Here is a 24,567-nt window from a genome sequence, read left to right as displayed (position 1 = left end):
ATAAATTCTAGATTGTAGAAATATTACTTACACTTGATCTTAATTCAAGTATTCAATTAATTTTTTATTTAAAAATTTCTTTGTTCACTATTCTTTCTGGTTTTTAAAAATAACATCTTCTTTGAGATACAATTCATACACCAAAGAATGCATGTTTTTAAAGTGTACAATTACAATAATCAAAACAGTTTGGTATCGGCAAGAGTATTGACAAATAGATCAATGGAACAAAGTAGAGAGCCCAGAAATAGATCTATCCCGTGACAAAAAATAGTCAACTTATCTTTAACAAAAGAGCAAAGGCAAAACAATGAAGCGAGACAGTCTTTCCAACAAATGGTGATGAAATAAGCGGTTCTCCATATGCCAATAAAACAAGTTAATCTAGACATAGACCTTACGCCCATGACAAAAATTAGTTTGAAATGGCTCATAGATTTAAATATAAAATGCAAAACTACAAACTCAGAGAAGAAAACAGAAGAAATGCTATATAATTTTGAGTATGACAATAACTTCTTTAAAAAACACCAAAGATCCATGAAAGAAATAACTGTTCATCTACATTTCATTAAAATTAAAATTTCTGCCCTGCAAAAGACAATATCCAGAGAATGAGAGAGCAGCCACAGACTTAGAAAACTATTTCAAAACACACAGTTGATAAAGAACGTTATTAAAACTCAAAAATAATAAAATAAATAACCAGATGAAAAAATGAGCAAAGGGCTGAGTACACTGGCTCACCCCTGTAATCTCAGTACTTTGGGGGGCTACAGCAGGAGGATTGCTTGAGCCAAAGAGTTTGAGATTGCAACAGGATATGATGGCACCACTGCACTCCAGCCTGAGCTACAGAGCCAGACCTTGTCTCTAAAAGCAAATAAATAAATAAATAAATGGACAAGATACCTCCTTAAAGAAAATATACAGACAGCAAGAAAGCATATAAAAAGATGCTCCACATCATATGTTATTAGAGAACTGCAACTTCATAACACTACACACCTACTAGAACGGCCAAAATTCAAAACATTGACAACACCAAATACTGATGAGGTCATGGAAAAACAGGACCTCTTATTCATTGCTGGTGGGATGCAAAACGGTACCACAACATTGGAAGACTGGCAGTGTTTACAAAACTAAAGATATTCTCACCGTAAAATCCGGTTGTCATGTTCCTTGGTATCCATCAAAATGAACTGAAAACTTTGGAAACTTGTGTCTGTACAAAAAACCTGCACATGGATATTTATATTTAATAGCAGTTTTATTAATAATTGGCAAAATATGAAAACAATCAAATGTTCTTTAGTAGGTGAATTGATAAATAAACCTTGGTATATCCAGACAATGGAATATTATTCAGTGCTAAAGACTTGTGCTATCAAGACATTAAAAAAAACACAAAAAATAAATGCATAGTATTGAGTGAAAGAAGCCAATCTAAAAAGGCTGCGTACTGTATGATTCCAGATACTGGTATATAACATGTGTGCACAGGTAAACCTGTGAAGAATAGTAAAAAGATCAGTGGTAGCCAGGGATAAGGTGGGGAGGACAGGATAGATAAGGAGTACACAAAGGATTTTTAGGGTAGTGAAATGATTCTAAATGATACCATAATGTTGGATAAATGTCATTATACATTTGTCAAAACTCATAGAATGTACATTAAGAGTAAACCCTAAGGTAAATTATGATCTTTTGCAGATAATAATGTGTCAGTTTAAGTTCATCTATTGTAACAATTGTACCACTGTATTAAATGTGGTGTGGGATGTGAATAATGAAAGAGGTCATGCATATATTGAAATAGAATGTTATGGAAAAATCTCTGTACTTTCTGCTCAATTTTGCTATGAACAAAACTGCACTAAAAAATAAAGTTTATTAATTACAAAAAGGAAGAAAACACAAATCAATATCTATATATACCTACACACACACATACATACATATACACACATACATACATATATACATACATATACACACATACACACTTTTAATGTATGTGTATATTTGTATATATTTATATGCAATTATAAATATAATTTAAAATACAATTATGAATTATAAATATAAATTATATAAAATATAATTATATTATATATTATAAGTTATATTCTATAAAATATAATTTTAAATAATATGTAAATATAAATATAATTTATATAAATACCCACATACATATAAAGTATATAATTCAGTGGGTCTTTGCCACTTTTTATCACAGAATAATTCAACCATCATGAAGTGTATGCACATACACATGCATATATACACATACACACACATACATACATACATACATACACATTTTATATATATACACACATACATATAAAGGGTATGATTCAGTGTTTTTTGTCACAGAATAATGCAACTGTCATGACTACCTAATTCAAGAACATTTTCATCACCCTAGAAAGAAATCTGGTATCTACTGACAGTCATTTCTTGTTCCCCCCTCTTTTCTGCCCCTGACAACTACAAACCTATATCATTATAGGTTTGTATTTTTTGAGCATTACATATACATGGAGTCATAAAATATGTGCCTTTTGTGTCTTCCCTCTTATTTAACATGTTTGCAAGAATCATCCATGTTGTAGCATATATCAGTACTTCATTCCTCTTTATAATTGAATATCATTCATTATATGCCCAGGACTGGGTAATGCATTTTTTATTTACTAGTTCATGGACATTTGATTTGTTTTCACCTTTGAACTGCTATAAATACTGCTTCTTTCATATACAATTTGTATGTGGACATATGTTTATGATTCTCTTGGGTATACAGCTAGAAATAAAATTAGGGGTTCATATTATAACTGTTTAATGTTTGAAGACGGCCAATCTGTTTTTCAAAAGTGGCTGTATCAGATGCAGGAAAAGCACTCATAAAATTAAACACCCCTTCTTGATAAAAACTGAAGTCCTGGCGTGGTGGCTCACGCCTGTAATCCCAGCACTTTGAGAGGCCGAGGTGGGCGGATCACGAGGTCAGGAGATGGAGACCATCCTGGCTAACACGGTGAAACCCCGTCTCTACTAAAAACACAAAAAAATTAGCCGGGTGTGGTGGTGGGTGCCTGTAGTCCCAGCTACTCAGGAGGCTGAGGCAGGAGAATCGCTCCAACCCAGGAGGCGGAGGTTGCAGTGAGCTGAAACCATGCCACTGCCCTCCAGCCTGGGCGACAGAGTGAGACTCTGTCTCAAAAATAAACAAATAAACAAATAAATATAAAAAACTCAACAAATTAGATATAGCAGGAACATACTTCAACACAGTAAAGACCATATATGACAAAACCATAGCTCACATCATACACAATGGGAAAAATTTGAAAGCTTTTTCTCTAAGATCTGGAAAAAGATAAGGACGCCCACTTTCACCACTTGTATTCAACATAGTACTAGAAGTCCCAGCCAGAGCAATTAGGCAAGAGGGAAAATAGGGATCCAAATTGGAATAGAGAAAGTCAAACTATTCCTCCTTGCAGATGACATGATCATACATATAAAAAACCATGAAGACTCCACCAGAAAACTCTTATAACTAGTAAATGAATTCAGTAAAGTTGCAGATACAAAATCAACATACAAAAATCAGTAGTGTTTTAATACACCAATAGTGAACTGTCTGAGTAATAAATCAAGAATGCAATCCCATTTACAATAACTACAAAAATAAAATACCTAGAAATAAATTTAACCATGAAAAGAAAATATTTCTATAAAATACAAAATACTGATGAAATAGTTTCAGGAACACAAAAATAAATGGAAAACTATCCTATGTTCATGGATTGCCACAATTAGTATTGTTAAAATGTCCATACTACCTGATATGTGTCCCCACACAAATCTCATCTTGAATTGTAACCCCCACATGTTGAGGGAGGGACCTGGTGGGACGTAATCAGATCATGGAGGTGGTTTCTCCCATGCTAGTCTCATGATAATGAGGAAGTTCTCTCAAGATCTGATGGTTTAAAAGTGGCTGTTTCCCCTGAACTCTCTCTCTCCTGCCGCCATGAAAGATGTACCTTACTTCCCCTTTGCCTTCACTGTGATTGTAAGTTTCCTGGGGCCTCCCAAGCCATGCAGAACTGTGAGTCAATTAAACCTCTTTTGTTTGCAGATTACCCAGTTTCAGGTAATATCTTTATAGCAGTGTGAGAACGGTCTAATATACTACCCAAAGTGATTTACAGATTCATTGCTATTCCTATCAAAATACTAACGACATTCTTCACAGAATAGAAAAAATAATCCCCAAATCATATAAGATCCTGAATATCCAAAGCAATTTTGAGCAAAATGAATACAAGTTACTATAGCTTTTTAGTATATTTTAATGTCAGGTAGTGGAAGCATACTACCTGACATTAAAATATACTAAAAAGGTATAGTAACCAAAGCAGAATGGTACTGGCATAAATGCAGACACACAGATCAGTGGAACATAATAGACAGCCCATAAATAAATTCATATGTTCACAGCCAACTGATTTCAGACAAAGGTGGCAGGAATAATCATTCAACAAGAACAGTCTTTTCAATAAGTGGTGCGGCAAACACTAAATATTCACATGCAGAAGAATGAAACTAGACCCCTATCTCTAACCATATAAAAAGTCTACTCGAAATGCATTAAAAACTTATATGTAAGACTTGAAACTTTGAAACTACTAGAAAACAAAAGGGAAATGTTGCATGACATAGGACTGGGCAAGGCCTTTTTGAATTAGACTTCGAAGGCACAGATAACAAAAGCAAAAATAGACAAATGGGATTATACAAAACTGAAAAGCTGCTGCACAGCAAAGGAACCAATCAGCAGAATGGGAGAATATATTCACAAACTATACATGTGATAAGGGGTTAATATAAAAAATACATAGGGAACTCAAACTCAATAGCTAAAAAACAAGCAACCCAACTAAAAAATAGTCAAAATCCCTGACTAGACATTTATTAGAGGAAAACATAAAATTTGTCAGCAGGTATATGACAAAATGCTTAATATCACCAATCATCAGGAAAATGCAAATCAAAACCACAGTGAGATATTGCCTCTACCCTCTTAGAATGGCTATTATCAAAAAAACTAAAAAATAAATACTAGTGAGAATGCAGAGAATGGAGAACCCTTATACACTGTTGGTAGGAGCATACATTATTACAATGACTATGGAAAATAGTATGGAAGTTCCTCAAAAAACTAAAAATAGAAGTATCATATGATCCAGCAGTTCCACTACTGGGTATTCATCCAAAGGAAATGATATTAGTATTCAAAGAGACATCTGAACTCCCATGTTTGTTGCAGCACTATTCACAATAGCCAAGAAATGGAATCAACCTTTGTTCATCAACAGATGAATGGATAATGAAAATGTGGTATATATATACAATGGAATATTATGCAGAAATAAAATGGAATGAAATCCTGTCACTCACTACAACATGATGAGCTTGGAGAATGTTATATTAAGCGATATAAGCCAGGTACAGAGAGGCAAATATATGTTCTCTTGCATATATGGAAGTTAAAAAAGTTTATCTCATAGAAGTAAAGAATAAAATAGTGGTTTCCAGAGGCTGGGGAGTGTTGGAGAAGGGAAATAGTCGTAGGTTGGTTAATAGATACACAAATAGGAAGAATAAGTTCTAGTGTTTTGTAGCACTGGGAAGTGACTATACTCAACAACAATTTGTTGCATGTTTTCAAATAGCTAGAAGAGTGGATTTTGAATGCATCTAACACAAGGAAATGGTAAATGTTTGAGGTGGTGAATATGCTAATTATGCTATCAATCATTGTGCAATGTGTACATGTATTGAAATATCACACTGCACCACATAAATATGTATAATTATTAGGTATTAATTATAAACAAAATAGAAAGTAAATGGATGTATCATTTTACAGCCAGCAATGTATGGAAAGCCATCTGCAATCCATGAAGTTTCCAATTTCTCCTTATCTTTGCCAACCCTTTGCACTGTCTGTGTTTTTTACTATAGCCATCTGAATGGGTATGAAACAGAATCTCATTGAATTCTTTATTTGTATTGCCCTGGTGGCCAAAGATGTTGTACAAGATTTTTAATATTTCTGGGTACAAGTCCATAACAGATATGTTATTTGCAAATATTTTATCTTACTCAGTGAGTGTCTTTTCACTTTCTTGATGGTATATTTTGAAGCACAAAGTTGTTATTTTTTCAACTTTGATGTAGTTCAATCTTTCATTTTCTCTCTGTATTTATTTGCTTTTTTTTTCTTTTCTTAATATTTTTGGCTTATGCTCTTAGTGGCATATCTAAAAAAAAACATCGCCCAAGTTAAAAGGTTACTCCTATCTTTTCTTCTAAGACATTTATAATTTTAATTCCTATGTTTAGGTCTATGATCCATTTAAAGTTAATTTTTGTACATGGTGTGATATAGGGATCCAACATCAATTTTTGAATGTAGATATATATCTTTCTCAGCACTATTTTTTGAAAAACTATTCTTTCCTCAATAAATTATCATGGCACTCTTGTCAAAATATTGTATTGCCTTGATCTAAATGTCTTTCATTATGCCAGTTTCACATTGTCTTCATTATTGTAGCTTTGCAGTAAGTTTCAAATCAGGAACTGTGAGTTCTTCGAATTTGTTTTTATTTTTAAAGATCGTTTTGTTTGCTGGAAATCCCCTACATTCTATGTGGAATTTAGGATCACCTTTTCCATTTCTGAAAAGAAAAAGCATTGAAATTTTGACAGGGATTGCTTGTATCTCTTGATTGCTTTCAGTAGTAACATCATCTTAACAATTTTAAGTCATCCATTTCAAGAACATGAGTGTCTTTACAATTATTTAGATCTACTTTAATTCTTCAGTAGAGAAGTCTTGTAATTCCTTTGTTAAATTTATTCCTAAGTATTTTGTTCTTCTTGTTTCTATTATAAATAAAATTGTATTCTTAAATTATTTTCAAATTACTCACTATATAAATGGTTTTCAAATATTTGTGTATTTTTATACTTCTAGGAAAGTGTTCATTTCATCTAACATAACATTTATTTGCATATTGTTCATTGTATTCCTTTATCATCCTTTTTATTTCCGGAAAATTTGTGGTAATGTCCCCTGTTTCATTTCTGATTCTAGTAGCCTGAGTCGTCTTCTTCTTCCTCCTTCTCCTCCTTCTCCTTCTCCTTCTCCTTCTCCTTCTTCTTCTTCTTCCTCTTCTTATTCTCCTTTTTTTCTTAAAGTGGAAAGTTAGGTTATATATTTTAAGTATTTTTGCATTTTTAATACAGGTGCTTACAGATATAAATTTCATTCTCAGTACTGCTTTAGCTGAACTTCATAAGTTGTTTTTGTTTTCATTTACCTATCTATATTTTCTAATGTCATTTGTAATTTTTTTCTCTGATCCATTGGTTATTGGAGAGGGTATAGCTGGGTGTGATGGTCCATTACTGTAGTCCCAGCTACTAGAGATCACTTGAGCCCAGGAGTTTGAGTTCACAGTGGGCAACACATCAAGACCTTGTCACCAAAAAAAAAAGAAAAAAGAAAAAAGGTAGGAGGAACATCTACCACCAAGGGACCAGGACATGAGGAAGACTGGTGCACTCCAAGCAGGTCTTCAGAAGGAAGGCATTGAGAGCAGACAGACAAGAAACACATGCTAGGTTAAAGGGGCAGGAATCTGGGACCTCTGCATGTAGCTACCACACATCAGGACTCATTCTGACCCCCAATGACTTCTGGGGAAGGGGTGAGTTGAGCAGGCGAGAAGCGTCCCCCTCTTACCACAGACCTCTGGAATTCTGGCAGCAGATGTCACAACTTTCAAGGACACTTGAGCTGTCAGGGAAAGCTGCTTAGAGAGGTAGAGGGTCAGGACTTGATCTGACATACGACTTCAGCAAAGTTTTAGGATATGAAATCAATGTACAAAAATTAATAACATCCTTATATACCAACAACATCCATGCTGACAGTCAAATCAAGAATCCAATTCCATTCACAATAGCCACAAAAAGAATGAAATACCTAGGAATACAGCTAACTGGGGTGGTGAAAGATCTCTCTAATGAGAATTATAAAATGCTGCTCAAAGAAATCAGAAAAGACACAAATGGAAAAACATTCCATGTTCATTGATAGGAAGAATCAATATTGATAATTAATATTGTTAAAATGGTCATATTGGCCAAAGCAATGAACAGATTCAGTGTTATTCCCGTCAAATTATCAATGACATTGTTCATTGAATTAGAATATTTTAAAATTCATATGGAACCAAAATACAGACTGAATAGCCAAGACAATCCTAAACAAAAACAGAGCTGGAGGCATCACATTACCTGACTTCAAACTATACCACATTTGCAGAAAATGAAAACTCGACCACTTCCTTATACCATATACAAGAATCAACTCAAGATCTGTTAAAGACTTAAATGTAAAACTTAAAACCATGAAAACCCTGAAGGGTAACCTAGGAAATAATATTCTGGACATGGGACCAGGCAAAGATTTCATGATCAAGATGGCAAAAGCAATTGCAACAAAAAAAAACTTGACAAATGTGGTTGGGCATGGTGACTTACACCAGTAGTCTCAGCACTTTGGGAGGCCTAGTCCAGTGAATTGCTTGAGCTCAGGAGCTGGAGACTAGGATGCATAACTTAGTGAGACCCTCTCTCTATAAATAATACAAATATAGCCAAGCTTGGTGGCACATGCCTGTAGTCACAGCTGCTAGGGAGGCTGAGGTGGCAGGATTCCTTGAGCCTGGGAGGTGGAAGTTACAAGGAGCTGAGATCATACCACTGCACTCCAGCCTAGGAGACAGAATGAGAGTTTTTCTCAAAAGAAAATAAAATTGACCAATGGGACCTAATTAAACTCAAAAGCTTCTTCCGCACAGCAAAATAAATTATCAACAAAGTAAACAGAGAACCTACAGAATAGGGAGAAAATATTTGCAAACTATGAGTCCAACAAAGGTCTGGTATCCAAAAACCTATAGGGAACTTAAACAAATATACAAGTGAAAAACAACCCCATTAAAAATTGGGCAAAAGACATGAAAACACGTTTTAAAAGAAGACATGTATATAACCAACAAGCATATGAAACAATGCTCAATATCACTAACCATTAGAGTAATGCAAATCAAAACCACAGTGAGATACCACCTCACCAGTCAGAATGGCTATTACTAAAATGTCAAAAAACAACAGATGCTGGCAAGATTGCGGAGGAAAGGGAAGGCTTATACACTGTTGATCGAAATGTAAATTAGTGCACTCACTGTAGAAAGTAGTTTGACAATTTCTGAAAGAACTTAAAACAGAATGAGTACTCAAAGGAATAGAAATCACAGCACTATTCACAGTAGCAAAGACATAGAATCAATCTTAATGTCCATCAACAGTAGACTAGATAAATAAAATATGGTATACACACAACATGGAATACCACACAGCCATGAAAAAGAATGAGATCATGTCTTTTGCAGTAATGTGTTTGGAGTTGTAGGCCATTATCCTGAGCATGGGAGCTAAACATCAAGTATATACGGATACAATGAAGGGAACAGCAGACACAGGGGCCTACTTGAAGGTGGTGGGTGTGAGGAGGGTGAGGAGCCAAAAACTACCTATCGGGTACTATGCCTATTACCTGGGTGAGGAAACAATCTGTATACCAAACCCATATAACATACAATTTATATATGTAATAAACATTCATATGTTCCCCTGAACCTAAAATAAAAGTTAAAAATGTAAAGTAAAAACAATTAAATAAAATAGACACTCAAGTAATCCTAAAATAACAACCACTACCAAAAAAACAAAACAAAATGAAAACCAGAAACACAAAACCCCTAAACCAAATGACAACAAAAACAAAAAAGAAACGAGGACGGGTGTTTTCTAATTTCCACGTTATTTGTACATTTGTGAGATTTGAAAATTTTCTTCTATCATTGATTTCTAATGTAATCTCATAATGAATAAAGAACATGTTTTTTTTAGGCCGGGCGCGGTGGCTCAAGCCTGTAATCCCAGCACTTTGGGAGGCCGAGATGGGCGGATCACGAGGTCAGGAGATCGAGACCATCCTGGCTAACACAGTGAAACCCCATCTCTACTAAAAAAAAATACAAAAAACTAGCCGGGCGAGGTGGCAGGCGCCTGTAGTCCCAGCTACTCGGGAGGCTAAGGCGGGAGAATGGTGTAAACCCGGGAGGCGGAGCTTGAAGTGAGCTGAGATCCGGCCACTGCACTCCAGCCTGGGTGACAGCGCGAGACTCCGTCTCAAAAAAAAAAAAAAAAAAAAAGAACATGTTTTGAATCATTTCCATCTTTTAAAATTCCTTGATTCTTTTCATAACCTGGTATACTTGTATACGGTTTAAACTAGAAAATATTCCATGCACACTTGAGAAGAATATGTATTCTGCTACTGATGAGTGGTTCATTCAGAGTGCCTGCTTTACACTGTTGGTCAAATCTTCTAGGTTCATTTGGATCTTCTACCCATTTATTGAATCCTTTATTCAAAGTGGCATATAAATGTCTCCAATTCTTATTGTTGCAATGTCTATTTCTCTCTTCAATTCTGTCAGATTTTACTTTCTGTCAATTTGAGGTTTCTATTGTTAGGTGTATATATTTTTATATTTGTTATATATTCCTAAAGTGTTGACTCTTTCATTATTGTGACGTGCCCCTTTTTATTTCCAGCAACACTGCTTTTTCGTTTTATTTTTTTGACCGATATTAATACAGTCCCTCCAGTTCTCTGATGATTGCTGTTTGCATGGTATCATTTTCCATCATTTTACTTTCAAATTACATGAAACTTTAAATCTAAAGTGTGTTTGCTTTAGAAAGTATGTAGGTGGATTGTTTTTAAATTAAATCTGGCAATCTGTCTTTCGATTGGATCTTTATCAATTCACATTTAATTTTATCTTGATATGATGTGTGAATACTTTCTATGGCATCATTTTAATTATTTTAATGATTGTTTAATTTTATTTTTGGGCTATATTCTCAGGGGTCACTCTAGGGCTTGCAATAGATATATATCTTAAGTTATCAAAATGACACCAGATTTCCAGTAAATTCCAGTAAAATATGAAAACCTTACTCTTACAGATGTCATTTCCCACTTTTGTGCATTTATAGATACTACATATAATGTATAATGTCTATATATGGTAAAAATATTTTTGTAATTATACTGTATATATCTAGAAAACTGACAAAAAGTGGAGAGCAAGTATATATAGTCATAGATTTGTTATTAGCTTTTTTTAATTTACCTATTTTTGTGCTATTTCTTTCTCTAGGCTTGTTACCATCTCACATCATTTCATTACTCCAATATAACTTTGTTACACCTACCTCCTCTATGCTATTATTATCAAAAATACTACATTTCTACATGTTATATAGCCAACAATATAATTATATATACATATTGTTTTATTTAGTTGTTTTTAAAGTCAGTTAAAAGAGAAAAGAAGAAGAAAGGTGCAATTACATTGTGTTTTATAATTACTGACTTTTTAACCTTTATTAGCACTCTTTGGTTTTTCATGTGGATTTGAAATACTGTTTGGTGCCACTCGCTTTCAACTTGTGGAACTTTCCTTCATACTCCTTCTAAGGCGCATCTTTTAGCAATGATATCTCTCAGCTTTCATTTATCTGGGAATGTTTTCATTTCACCTTCATTCATCTAGGAATGTCTTTATTTCACCTTTATTTTTGAAAGACAGTTTTTCTGAATTTAAGAATCTTGGTTGATAGTTTTCTTTTCTTTCAGCATTTTGATGTTATCTTACTGCCTTCTGGCCTCATTATATCTGATGAGCAGTAAGTTATTATTCTCATGGGAGTTCCTTGCATGTAATGAATTGTTTTTCTCTTACTACTTTCAAAATTCTATCTTTATATTTTGTTCTTAATATTTTGATTATAATGTGTCTGGATGGAAATATTTCTGTTTATCTTATTTGGAGTTTGTTGATATCCTTAAATATGTAGAATACAGTTTTTCATCAAATTTGGAAAGTAACTATTTTTTGAATAATTTTTCTTTCCCTTTTGTCTGTTTTCTCCACCTAGTTCTCCTGTTACATTTGGCTACTTAATATTCTCGTATATTTCTCCAAGGCTTTGTTCACTGTACTTACAATCAAAGAACTGCAGACTATTACAAGATAGCTGGCACTACAGAAGACTTCTAGTACAACCAAACCAATTATTTTTATTGCCTTCCTTATTCAAAAAGCTCAACAAATGCTTATCCCAGCTTATGTTTGCATATTTTCAGTGAAGGAAGTGACTAATTCTTAAATATTTCATTTTGACTTTATGCTGGTCTAATTTTAAGAAAGTTTTATGTTAAGGAACAGTCTCCCCTTGTTTTGATTCCAAGTCCCCTTAGCATCATAATTACCCTTCTCTATAAAAGCTTCTGCTGGTTATAATCACTTTCAAAGGTGAATCATGATCCTAGGAGAGCTGACATCAGAGTAAAATAGTAGGTTTTTATCTCACTGTGGATGCATCAATTCATAAAGCCAAAGATATGTCAGCTATTGAAGTGGTACAAAATACACTGTTCCTCCATAGTTAGCTTGAGGAAAATTAAAAGAAGTTGAATGCCTTCGCATGAATTTGCTTTAAATCATGTATCGTTTAATCTGTGTTTGAATAGATTTTTTTAAATGGCAGATTTATACTTGCTAAACATTTTATATTCCTGGTTTTAGCTCTTTGTTTCAGTCTAAACATTTATAATTTTATTTTTTATTAAATATTAGCTCATTCTTCTGGCCTCATAAAATGTATAATCATGTTATTTGTACTTAATTCTAATATGGTAATAAACAGAATGATCCTGAGATAGCCCCTTAAAAAGCTAATTCCAGGTTAGCATTGAAGCATTTAAAATTGTTGTTAAGTAAGATTATTCAACTACATAAAAACTGAGGCAGGGCGCGGTGACTCATGCCTATAATCCCAGCTCTTTGGGAGGCCGAGGTGGGTGGATCACCTGAGGTGAGGAGTTTGAGACCAGCCTGACCAACATAGTGAAACCCCATCACTACTAAAAATACAAAATTAGCTGGGCATGGTGATGCACACCTGTAATCCCAGCTACTTGGTAGGTTGAGGCTGGAGAATCACTTGAACCTGGGAGGCAGAGGTTACAGTGAGCTGAGATCGTTCCACTGCACTCCAGCCTGGGCAAGAAGAGTGAAACTCCGCCTAGAAAAAACAAAAAAAAAAAAACAGTAAAAAAATACCCATGACTAAATATTTTCTATTTTGTCCTAAGATTATTATGAAAATCTCTTAAATTCAAAGATCTCTAAAAATCAAGACAGCCTGTATAAATATTACATAAATTATTATTTTAACACCAATAATAATGAAAACTAGATTTATTTGACATAATGTGTACTTAATAATCCCCTATGGGCTTCTATTTCTTATCACTTTTCTTTCTAAATTCTCAAAAAAATTACACAATAGACACATGTTTTGGTATAACCACAGCTATTTTTCACAATACATTTCAGTTCTATTGGTATATGAAGTCTAATAATAACAATAACAGCAGCAGCAGCAGCAGCTAACATTTATTAACAATTATTCTGTGCTAGATATTTTACTGGACAATTGAGTATACACATGTGCTAGACTTTATGTCAAGTGCTATCCATGCATTCTCTCACTTAATTTTCATAGCCTACTTATGAAATACATGCTTTTATTATAGCTATTTGATTATAAGAAAAGTCCATCACCATGGTTAGTATATTAAAGATAATTAACACTAGATGCCATGACAGACAAAACCTAAAATCATAATGGTTAACACAACAAAAGTTGATTTCTTGCTCATTCAAACCTAAACTGGGGGAGGGGGTGGCATTCTTCGTACATAATGTAGCTATACCTTCTGAAACATAAGCTCTCTAGGGACGCTAAAGCAACAAAATAAAGAGAATGGTGCGCTTAGCCCAGAAGTGACACACTTAATGTGAGTCAGAATTTATTAACCAGTAATAAATTATGTCACCCCAATTAAATTTAAGGAAAGTTAGAAAATGTAGAGAAACAAGTAGAATACTTTGTAAGAACAAAATTATTGCCACAGGTCACCAAAGATCCTTTGATCCCTTTTCCCCAAACATAGAACACACTCCTAAAAAATGACAACTGAAATCCCATCAAGTCCAGAATCTCTGTGTGCAGTATCTCTCAATCAGGTCTGGATAAGTTTTTAGTCCAGAGACTTATGAATTAAAAGAGAAATCATCCGCCTTCTGCCCCACCCAATCATATACATATTAAATATACAAAAGTGGAACAGGGAAAGACTAACCACAAGTGGAAGTACACACTTTGTGAATTTCTCCTACCTTCAGGTACAGGTGGTTCCTGAATTAGTCCCTGATTCTGCTTTCGTGTGGAGTTTTCCTGCATTCTGAAGGTGTGGGGAATTAGGGAATTGCCTATCTCAGAGGCTACAAAAGCTTTTTCAGTGCACTTTTTAGTGCTGAAGATGAGGGGATCAAGTGTATGTTTAAGTCTTGAATGCTTAAAGGCATTTTAGGCTAAAGTTCTCTGGTAATACCTTTCCTTTAAAAGTATAGATATCTGATCTATTTTCTTCTGTGAGTTCCATATGTGGTTGATTACACCCAAAATTCTTTTGGAGTCATATGTAGTTTTCATATCTACTTTTTTTTTTTCTTAATTTCTTCCCATAACTCACTCTCTAGCAATTTAATGGAAGTTACTATAAATCTAGAATAATAGATGGGAAGCCCATATGCTTAATCTAAACTGTGCTGTGAGTCATCATTTTCATTTAAGAAGTTTGGGCCCTTGTCTAAAAGATTTGTTAAATTTATTGTTTTACTATTTGTGATTTAGAAGCAGACAGCTTTCCAAATGTGCAAGGCTCTAATTTTGGAGCTCTTCACTTCCTTTTATTTTGTCTTGCAAACCAGCTACTTTTCTGAGCTCTCTTTTTGCTATAAGGTAATTTGCCAAACATAGTCAAGTACAACCAACATACAGAATCAATATTCCATCTTCCAGCTTCTTCCCTTAGAGACATAAACTAGTAGGCACATAGTTTGCCTTCCAAGTTATCATGGGGACATTCTTTGCTCTAAACAACGTGTATTGCCATCTTTTCAGCCTCTGATATCAATTTTCTCATCTCCTATAACTAATCACAAAGATAAGGCCATATTTTATGTTTTTTGTTATGACACTAATTTCTGTATTTAATCGCATGATTAATCCTAACTTCCCTTACAGATAAACCCTGTAATCTCAACAGTTTAACACAGTGAAGATTTCTTTATTTCTCATCTAAGAAACAACGTGGGTCAGGAGGACCTTGCAGCTATATTAATGGAACATATGGCCTCTAAGATCTGTGTAGCAGGGAAATAGAATGATGCTCTTAATTGCTTTCACTCCGAAGTGATCACTTTTACTTTTGCTCACAGTCAAGTAGAGAGACTGACCACATAATTTTTACATACCTGCATGGGAAGCTGGGCAATGCAGGGGAGCACATGGAATATATGGCACTGGTGCTTAAAATTACAAAATAAATTCAAACATATCTGATTTAAATTTCACCTTCTTCCTCTCTGTTCTCAGTAGTAAAAGCATTTAAAATATTTTAAAAGCAATTTGAAATATTACACAGACACAAAAACAAAATACATTTTTGGTTTGTTTGCTTGTTTGCTTTTAATTTAACATCTGGTAGCAAAGATTTCTAGTTTTATATGCTTGAGTATGCTCTAATTGCTCATCTGAAGTAATTTGGTTGATACTATTTTATATCCTAGACTAAAATTCAGTCATTCCAGCAAACAATCTAGAATGGTTAAAAAAAAAAAAAAAAAAAAAAAAAAAAAAAAAAAAGCACTGTTAAAATTGCATAAAGCACAAGTGGATTGAAATCAGAATGATGTGATAAATTGGATGAATTTGGAAGAAAAATGGTGGAGATAGAAAATGTAATGTGCTTCAATGGAAACCATAAAATCACCTTTAGAGTCTTCATTTCAGATATAAGTGGATTTGGAGCAAGAAAAAGTATATAATGAAGGTAAAATAACTAAAGACTGCATAAATCTGATCACAGGCACTATGATACAATGACCCTCAAATAATTAAACTTTTGACCTTTTTTTCTGAATAGGAAGTAGCAGTTTTGTTCTCAGAAATATCTTTTATGTAGCAGCTGGCACTTTCTGGAAAGTATTTGAATTTACTTCTTTATAACTGCATCTGAAACATAAATGGTACTTTGAAAGAGCTGTAGAAGTTTGGCCCATTCTCCAGCTATACTTACTATAAAGGGTTAAAAATCACTAACAGAATACACACTTTTAAGGTTTCAATTTCAGCCTTGTATGCTGCATCTTTTCAGTATAAATCAAGAAATCTGTATGTTAATTTTTAACACTGAAAATGCCTCTTACAGCAGCCGATGGAATAGGTATTCATAAAGCGTGAAGTATAGCATTATTTTAAAATGTCTGACCTACAGTGTTATATCATTTTTGTAGAGAAACATAAAAAAATTTGGATAAGCATTATAAAAAAGAAGCTAGGAGAAATAATGGCCTTAAGTTAAAGATGATAAAAGCATCTATTATTAAAAACTAGCTAATTAATACAACAGGAATTTTGGACAATATCTATAACAAATTCAATCAGCAGCTAAAATGTCATATACAAGTAAATTACCATTTGTTTGATAATATAAATGAGACAGTATAATATCTATCCTTAGTCACAAGTTCCAAGTAGGTACATGGAGACTTTGAACTTTATAATCTTCCAAAATTTCCACTGAAAGTTGTAATATCATCATTACAACAATATGCAAGCTCCGTGACAGTAGGATTTCATATGCTCTAGCTGAATGTTGAATGCTTAGGGCTGATAAAAATATTTATCTAATATCACTAATCATTAAAGAAATGCAAATCAAAGCCACAATGAAATGCTATCTCACATCAGTCAGAATGGTTATAAAAAGTCAAAAAACAACAGATAATGCAAGGTTGTGGAGAAAAGAAAAGGTTTATACACTGCTGATGGGAATATAAATTAGTTCACCCATTATGGGAAGCAGTTTGGTGATTTCTGAAATAAAATAGAATTACTATTTGGTCTAGCAATCCCATTATTGGACATATACCCAAAGGAATATAAATTTTTCTATCACAAAGACACATGCACACATGTTCATCGCAGCACGATTCTCAATAGCAAAGACATGTAATCAACCTAGATGCCCATCAGTGGTAGACTGGATTTAAAAAATGTGGTACATAAACAACACGGAATACTATGCAGCCCCCAAAGTAATGAGATAATGTTCTTTGCAGCAAGATGGATGGAGCTGGAGGCCATTATCCTAAGTGAACTAATGCAGGAACAGAAAATCAAATACCACAGGACCTCACTTATAAGTGGGAGCTAAACATCAAGTACATATGGAAAGAAAGAAGGGAGCAACAGACACTAGGCCCTACTGGAGAGTGGAGGGAGGCAAGAGGGAGAGGATCAAAAAAATATGTATTGGGCACTATGCTTATTACCGGGTAGGAAATAATCTGTACACCAAACCCCTGTGACATATAATTTACTCATGTAATAAACCTGCATATGTACCCCTGAACTTAAAATGATACATATATGTATATATATAATTGTGTGTATATATGTGTGTGTGTGTGCCTGTTTAGTAATAACTTATGATTTAGTAAAAAGAAATCTAAGCATAATAAAATACCTCTCAATTTCAAAATCTGTTGAAGGGGTAGGAGGAAGGAGTTAAAGTATCTGTCCAGTAATCCACTTATTTTTTTTTAATATAAAATGAGGGCCTGTAGGAAGAAAAGAGACTGTGAAGTAATCTAATCTCCATGTCAACTGGAACTCCAGAAAAAATAGACAAATTATATTTTTCAGGAGAAAGACACCTTATCTATTGCATGCCTTTGGCAGGATGGACCCTGGCTAAAGATTGTTTATATATATATATCAATATATATGTAATTGATTCCTTGTCTTTGCTATATATATATATACACACACACACACACACACACACACACATTTTATGTATACATACACACACACATATATATAACTATACAAATTTTATAGTTACATATATATAGTTTTAGGTAAATTGCTTGTATGTATATATAACTACCATCTATCATCTATCTAGTTATATATAGTTATATAATTTTTTAGAGACAGGGTCTCATGAAGTCACTCAGGCTAAAGTACAGTAGCATGATCATAGCTCACTGCATCCTGCAAACCTCAAATGTTCCTCCTATCTTGGCCTCCCAAAACTCTGAGATTACAGGCATGAGCCACTGTGACCTGCCAGGATTGCTTCTGTGAAATAAACACAGTCTGTGAGGTGTGTTCCCTGGAAAATATCAATAAACTACACAACCCTCTGGAAAACAAAATGAAAATACTTCGTAATGTAAAATTGCCTCTGTTGGAAGTAAACTCATAATCCTTACTAGAGACTTCGTTTTCCTGGGTCAGAAGTGCATGTTCTCCAAGGGAAGAGAGGACCTAGAAAGCTACCCTTGATGTCCCAGATGTCTCTTTGTTTCATTTGAGTCTCTTGATTGTATCCTTGATGTTATTAGTACAGTTTCATAATGAGGTAAGATCTTTGAATTGTGTCATTCTAATTTGACAATCCAATAATGTTAAACTGATTTATGAAGAAGAAAAAGGCACATATGTTTTGTATAACAATGAACATGTCATTTAGACTGGAGCATGTTCAAGACTGAAAGGCACTGTTATGCACCAGGACAATGAGCACAAACTGAGACTCTCTGGGGCCAAACTGGGACATGTAGTTATAGTACAAATAGCATGGGTCCCATTCATCAGTGTATTTACCTAATAAATATTTAAAAAGTTTTACCAACTTTGAAAGTCTAGGTGAGAAAATGGAATAATATGGTCCCACATAGGAGTTGTAACACTCAGCAATATATTAATTATTCAGGCTGACCTTATATTAACAATATAAGCATTAGAAAATATATAGAATAACATATTATTTCCAATTAAAAATTTAAAAATCATATATTACTCTTGTAGGTAGTTTGATTATCACCATTATATTTAGCCACACAAATATCAGTATTTAAGAATGATATCTAAAAGTTGGAATTACGGTAATAGGTGATATGAATAGCACTTAAACTAATCTATGCTCCATCAGAAACATTAAGCATCACATATATCTCAAGTAAGTCTTATATAAATGTCTCATGTTTAGGAATAGCTCATGTTTAGGAATAGCTCATGTTTAGGAATAGCTCAAGGAATGAAGATACAAAAATGTGCAAGATATGTAATTGATAATACCAGAACCATTACTTACTGAGGTGAGCTTTTCTTGGAGATTTTAGAGGCAGTATAAAATCTCGTATGTTAGCTAAATTATGTGATTCTTGTTCTTACCAACTAATTTAAGGACCATAGATGGGCTTTGGTGATCCCATGAACCTCCTAAAATTATAAATAAAATGCTTTTGTGCATATATATATATTTAATTGAGAGAGATTAATTTTTTATCACGTTCTTAAATTTCTTCATATTTGGGCTTGTGAACAAAGAAGAAAACATAATTAGTGCTCAGGAGTAATAGTATCTAGGAAATAGGTCTACTGAGAGATGATCCATATTGTGGGGCAATTTATGCTCACATCTATGCTCTGATTATGAAGAGATATCTAGCCTAGTTGGAAGTAGGTACCTATTAGCAGACTGTACCATTTTGAAAAAAAAATCCTCAGTCATTCACTCAAATTCCCTTCACCTTAGAAGGCAGCAGTAATAGCTAGAATTTATGATATCCAGATTTAACTTTTGGTATGAAATTTTGATTATTCAAATATTCTGACCATAATTGTTCTTTTATGATTTATACATACTTAATACATTTTCAAAGGATAAATATAACAAAATATTGATAACACTAAAAATGTCTTTGGCTCATAATTTAGAATTTTTGATACTCAGAAGGTTGATTTCTTTTTTTCAATGCCTTGAGATTATTGAGAGCATAAAAATCGAAAAGTTTAAAATACCTCAAAAGCGTTAAATATTGTCAATGCTTTTACTTCTTTACTTCCATTCACTCTTAACCTTCTCCAACATGGTTCCTATCTCTGCTACTTCATTGAGTTTGCTTTTGTCAAGGCCACCGTTGATATCTATATTCCAGATTCAATAAATACTATTTAGTTTTCATATTCCAAGACTTTTAGCCAGGCGAGATGGCTCACATTTATAATCCCAGCAGTTTGGGAGGCCGAGGCAGTTGATTGCCTGAGCTCAGGAGTTCAAGACCAGCCTGGGCAACATGGTGAAATTCCATCTCTACAAGAAATCTAAAAGATAGCTGTGCATGGTGGCATATGCCTGTAGTCCCAGCGACTTAGGAGGCTGAGGTGGAGGATCGCCTGATCCCAGGGGGTCGAGGGTGCACTGAGCCATAATCATTCCACTGCACTCAAACTTAGGTGACAGAGTGAGACAGTTTTAAAACAAACAAACAAACCAAAAGACCACACACACAAAGTCTTTTCAAATGGCCTTCAATACAGTTGAACAGTCCATTCTTTTTTAAATTAGTACATGTGTAAAAATGGAGAACTGATGAAATAAAGCCACTGGCAATAAGGAACTAACAGAGTTTGACCAATTCATTTGCAAAGAAGAGAAAATCAAATGGGATAAAGACACCATCATGGGATTAAAAAGGAAAGATTTGAATATTTAAGAATGAGGAGAAGCCCTTGAGAAAAATAAGACCTTCAAATGATTTTACAAAAGTGATTTTATGATTCTTTTGTGAAAGATAAAGAAAAGCATATCTAATCATGACAAATTTTACCAGAACAAATTTTGTAAGACAAAAACAAGATCACATTTAAAACTAAAATTTTATCAGTGATAATGTAAGACAATATGCATTTTTATTCAACAAAAATGATTATGTCCCAAGTCTGAAAGAAATTTAATAACTTATAAATTTTAACTAATTTGTAGTAATTATTCTGATACTTGACAGATTTCCTAAAGGAGGTACAATGCTGACATAGTCATACAGTAACAAAGCTATCAGTTCAATGATTCTTGCTAACAAAAATTTCTCATAATTCCCAACTTCTACCCCAAATGAGGTTCTTGATATCCATAAAATAACCTTCTGAATATGTATATTTATAAACTATTGAATAAGATATAATTTTTTAACATTGCTTTAACATTTTTAATGGGAATAGAGAATACACAGAGAAAAGTGAACAAATCACAGGTGTATAGCTGGATGAATTCTTCCAACTCGTATAACCATCACACAGATCAATTATCAAAATCCTAGATGCCTGTCTGTAATTTCTTCTACTCACTACTCCCCTAAGAAGATAATTATCATTTTTTAGCTTTTTATACATGGATTACATGTACTCTTTTGTGTCTGTCTTCATTTGCTCCAAGATATGGATTTTTTATCTAGAAGTCTCAACACATATTTCATTAGACTTTTGGATTTATACTTGCCAATCAACATGCCCAATTTCTAATTACATTATTTACTCTTCATCAAAATATATTTATTAAATACAATTAAAAATTCATATAACTAACCTTTTTGAATGAGATGTCTTGATGTTTTTGATTTCATGCCAAGATCTTTTGGTTTTAATTCACATAAAATAGATGAAACATGTTTTCTGTGTTCACTGGAAGTTTTTAAATCAACAGGATAATATATATTCTGTGAAAATAAAATAAAAGCAATGAAAATGATAATATCGCATGCGTTTTAGAGTTCTCCAAGTGTTCTCACATGAATTATACATTATCATGATTGACTTTCATTTAAAATACAAAAACAAAAACCTGTGAGGTAGGCAGGGTTAAGAAAAAAAATTTAAAAACTCCATTGTGTATCATTTTAACAATCTGTCTTTCTACTAATATTGGCCAATGCCATAAGAGAGACTGAGGGAAAGAGAGACCTGCCAGGAGAGTGCCGTGACAAAAGGAACAAGGGAAGAGGGAAAATAAGGAATAAACAAAGAGAAGCAAGATAGTTTTCCCCAGAAAGCCTGAAGGAAGATTAAGAGTAATAAAGGGAGGGACAAAATTATTTCACAGAGCACTTAAAGGCAGTAACATGGAGGAGAAAAAGGAGGGACAATAACACAGAAAGAAAGGAAGGGAGAAATGGGACCAGAATTATCACGTTTTAAAACTACAAATGGGCCAGGTGTAGGGGCTCATGCCTGTAACCCCAGCACTTTGGGAGGCCGAGGCAGGTGGATCAACTGAGGTCAGGAGTTCGAGCTCAGCCTGGTCAACATGGCGAAACCATGTCTCTACTAAAAATATGAAAATTAGCCAGGTGTGGTGGTGCATGCCTGTAATCCCAGCTACTCGAGAGGCCAAGGCAGGGGGATCACTTGAACCCAGGAGGCGGAGGTTGCAGTGAGCTGAGATTGCACCATTGCACTCCAGCCTGGGCAAAAGAGTGAGACTCTGTCTCAGAAAAAAAAAAAAAAAAAAAAAAAAAAGGACAAATGGATCAGCTATGTGTGGGAATAGCAGCAAGTAGAATATTGAAGAGGAGCTTCATGGGGAACAGGGGCATTGTGGAATGTAACTGTATAATATCTGTGAACCGGGTGGGATGTTTTAGTAACAGTGTTATCTACTTTCCTCTTCACAGTTCATCCAGGACTGTTATGGAGCTTTCATCAGGTTATCGGGGCATAGGCTCTTTCAAAATTCCTTTATCATCTCTTACTGTATCTGCATGGGTACTATCCTCAAACTTTTCGCATGAATCAAAATAGCTACTAGAGCTCCAAATACCGTTTCAGTCAGAAGTTGGAGGAAAAAGGAAATGACAATAGGACACAGGCCATGTATCTTAAGGAGCTTTTCCAGAGGTTCTTCAAATAACTTCTGTTGAATATCTCATTGGCCCCATATCCCGCTATGAAGGGGAGGGTAAGGAATGCTAAGCGTTTTGCTGCCTGGAATGAAATTTGGGCCTGTTACCATGGTAGAAGAAAAGAGTATATATTGGTAGGCAACCAATAGTCTCTATCATAGAGAAAAAGTTCAGAAGGTTAGATGAGGGTATGTGTTTATGTATTAAAAAACTTTCTCGGGATATGATACTTTCTTTGGTAAGAAACACTGATCTAGCTTCTGAAGACTCACAAATATTTATTTTCACATAGATCTTTCTGAGGTCTTTGCCTTTGTGTATTTGCTTCTGGAACATTTACATAGTGCTTATCATTTGCCATTGTGAAGTTCTTTATGAATATTAACTCATTTAATAATCATAACAACCATAAACTGATTTCTTTCACATGGACATCTCATATTCAAGAGAATCAAAACCATATTTTTTTCCTCCAAATATATTAGTTCTTAGTCCTACTTTCAGTGAATGGCACCATGTTTGTTTAAGAAGAAGAAAGTCAGGTAAACTCTCTGATATGTCACAGTTGACAGAACTTTGAAATAGAGAATTCATCCTCACATTTCCCCCACTACTTTGACCTGTTAACCGTTCAAATCTCCTTTATTTGATAATTTAGAAAAGACACTTGGATATGCGCCTCAGTCCCCTGTATTTACAATTTTCTGAGTTTCTATTATTTAAATGTTATATGTGATATTCTCTAATTTACTTATCAAAAACAATTTGTCTTCAAGCAGTGACTCATAGGGTAAGGGCTTTTTAATGCTCATTATAGGTGTTAAGTATCATCTGTTCCTGGAATAAACCTGTTTTTATTTTTCATTTAAAAATTCTTCACTCATCAACTCTGACACAAGACAATGTTTTTTCACTCTTTATGTGATAAAATCACCTCATTTTGCTGGAAACACAAATAAGGACTTTTAAGCTCATAAATTCTCTTTACATTTAAAAATTTTTCAATCTTGCCAAGGATAATTAAAATTTAAGAAGTCACAATACCAAAACATATTGTCAAAATATGACACAATTTTAAGTAATGCTGCTTCTATTTTCATTTAGGCCCTGGTTTTTCTATTAGATAAGTACGACAAAATACAATGTGTGGCACTATTTTGCAATCCAGTTTGTAACAACAACTCTAAATACTTTTTCAGCCTCAAATTCTTCTGCAAGTCCTCTTCATGTTACATCATCACTCTTGTATTTTCCTACTTCTAAGAATTTTGCTCTATTTGGAAATTTCTCTCTGTTTCTCCCTCCTAACAATGCAATTCATCACATGTTGAAAATCACCTCAAATTGCATTTGAACCATAGAAATGTGTCATTTCTTTCTTCTATATATCTCACTTTTATCCTACTCATGATAAAATAATGAGTATGTTCAGTGATCCTGTTTC

General features: G+C 33.9%; 1 protein-coding gene across 1 annotated transcript in view; it reads right to left on the bottom strand.

Moving 5' to 3' along the window:
- The window catches only part of LRRIQ3 (leucine rich repeats and IQ motif containing 3), a 167,897-nt gene that overhangs the window by 27,793 nt on the left and 115,537 nt on the right, over positions 1–24,567 (bottom strand). Inside the window, exon 6 of the mRNA XM_001097148.5 lies at positions 21,812–21,941. Within this exon, the coding sequence (XP_001097148.4) occupies positions 21,812–21,941 (130 nt within the window). The remainder of the gene's footprint in view (positions 1–21,811; positions 21,942–24,567) is intronic.

Source organism: Macaca mulatta, chromosome 1, assembly GCF_049350105.2.
Source record: "Macaca mulatta isolate MMU2019108-1 chromosome 1, T2T-MMU8v2.0, whole genome shotgun sequence".
Taxonomy (NCBI): domain Eukaryota; kingdom Metazoa; phylum Chordata; class Mammalia; order Primates; family Cercopithecidae; genus Macaca; species Macaca mulatta.
Note: the sequence above shows the minus strand (reverse complement) of the source record. Positions and strands in the feature narration are given on the sequence as shown.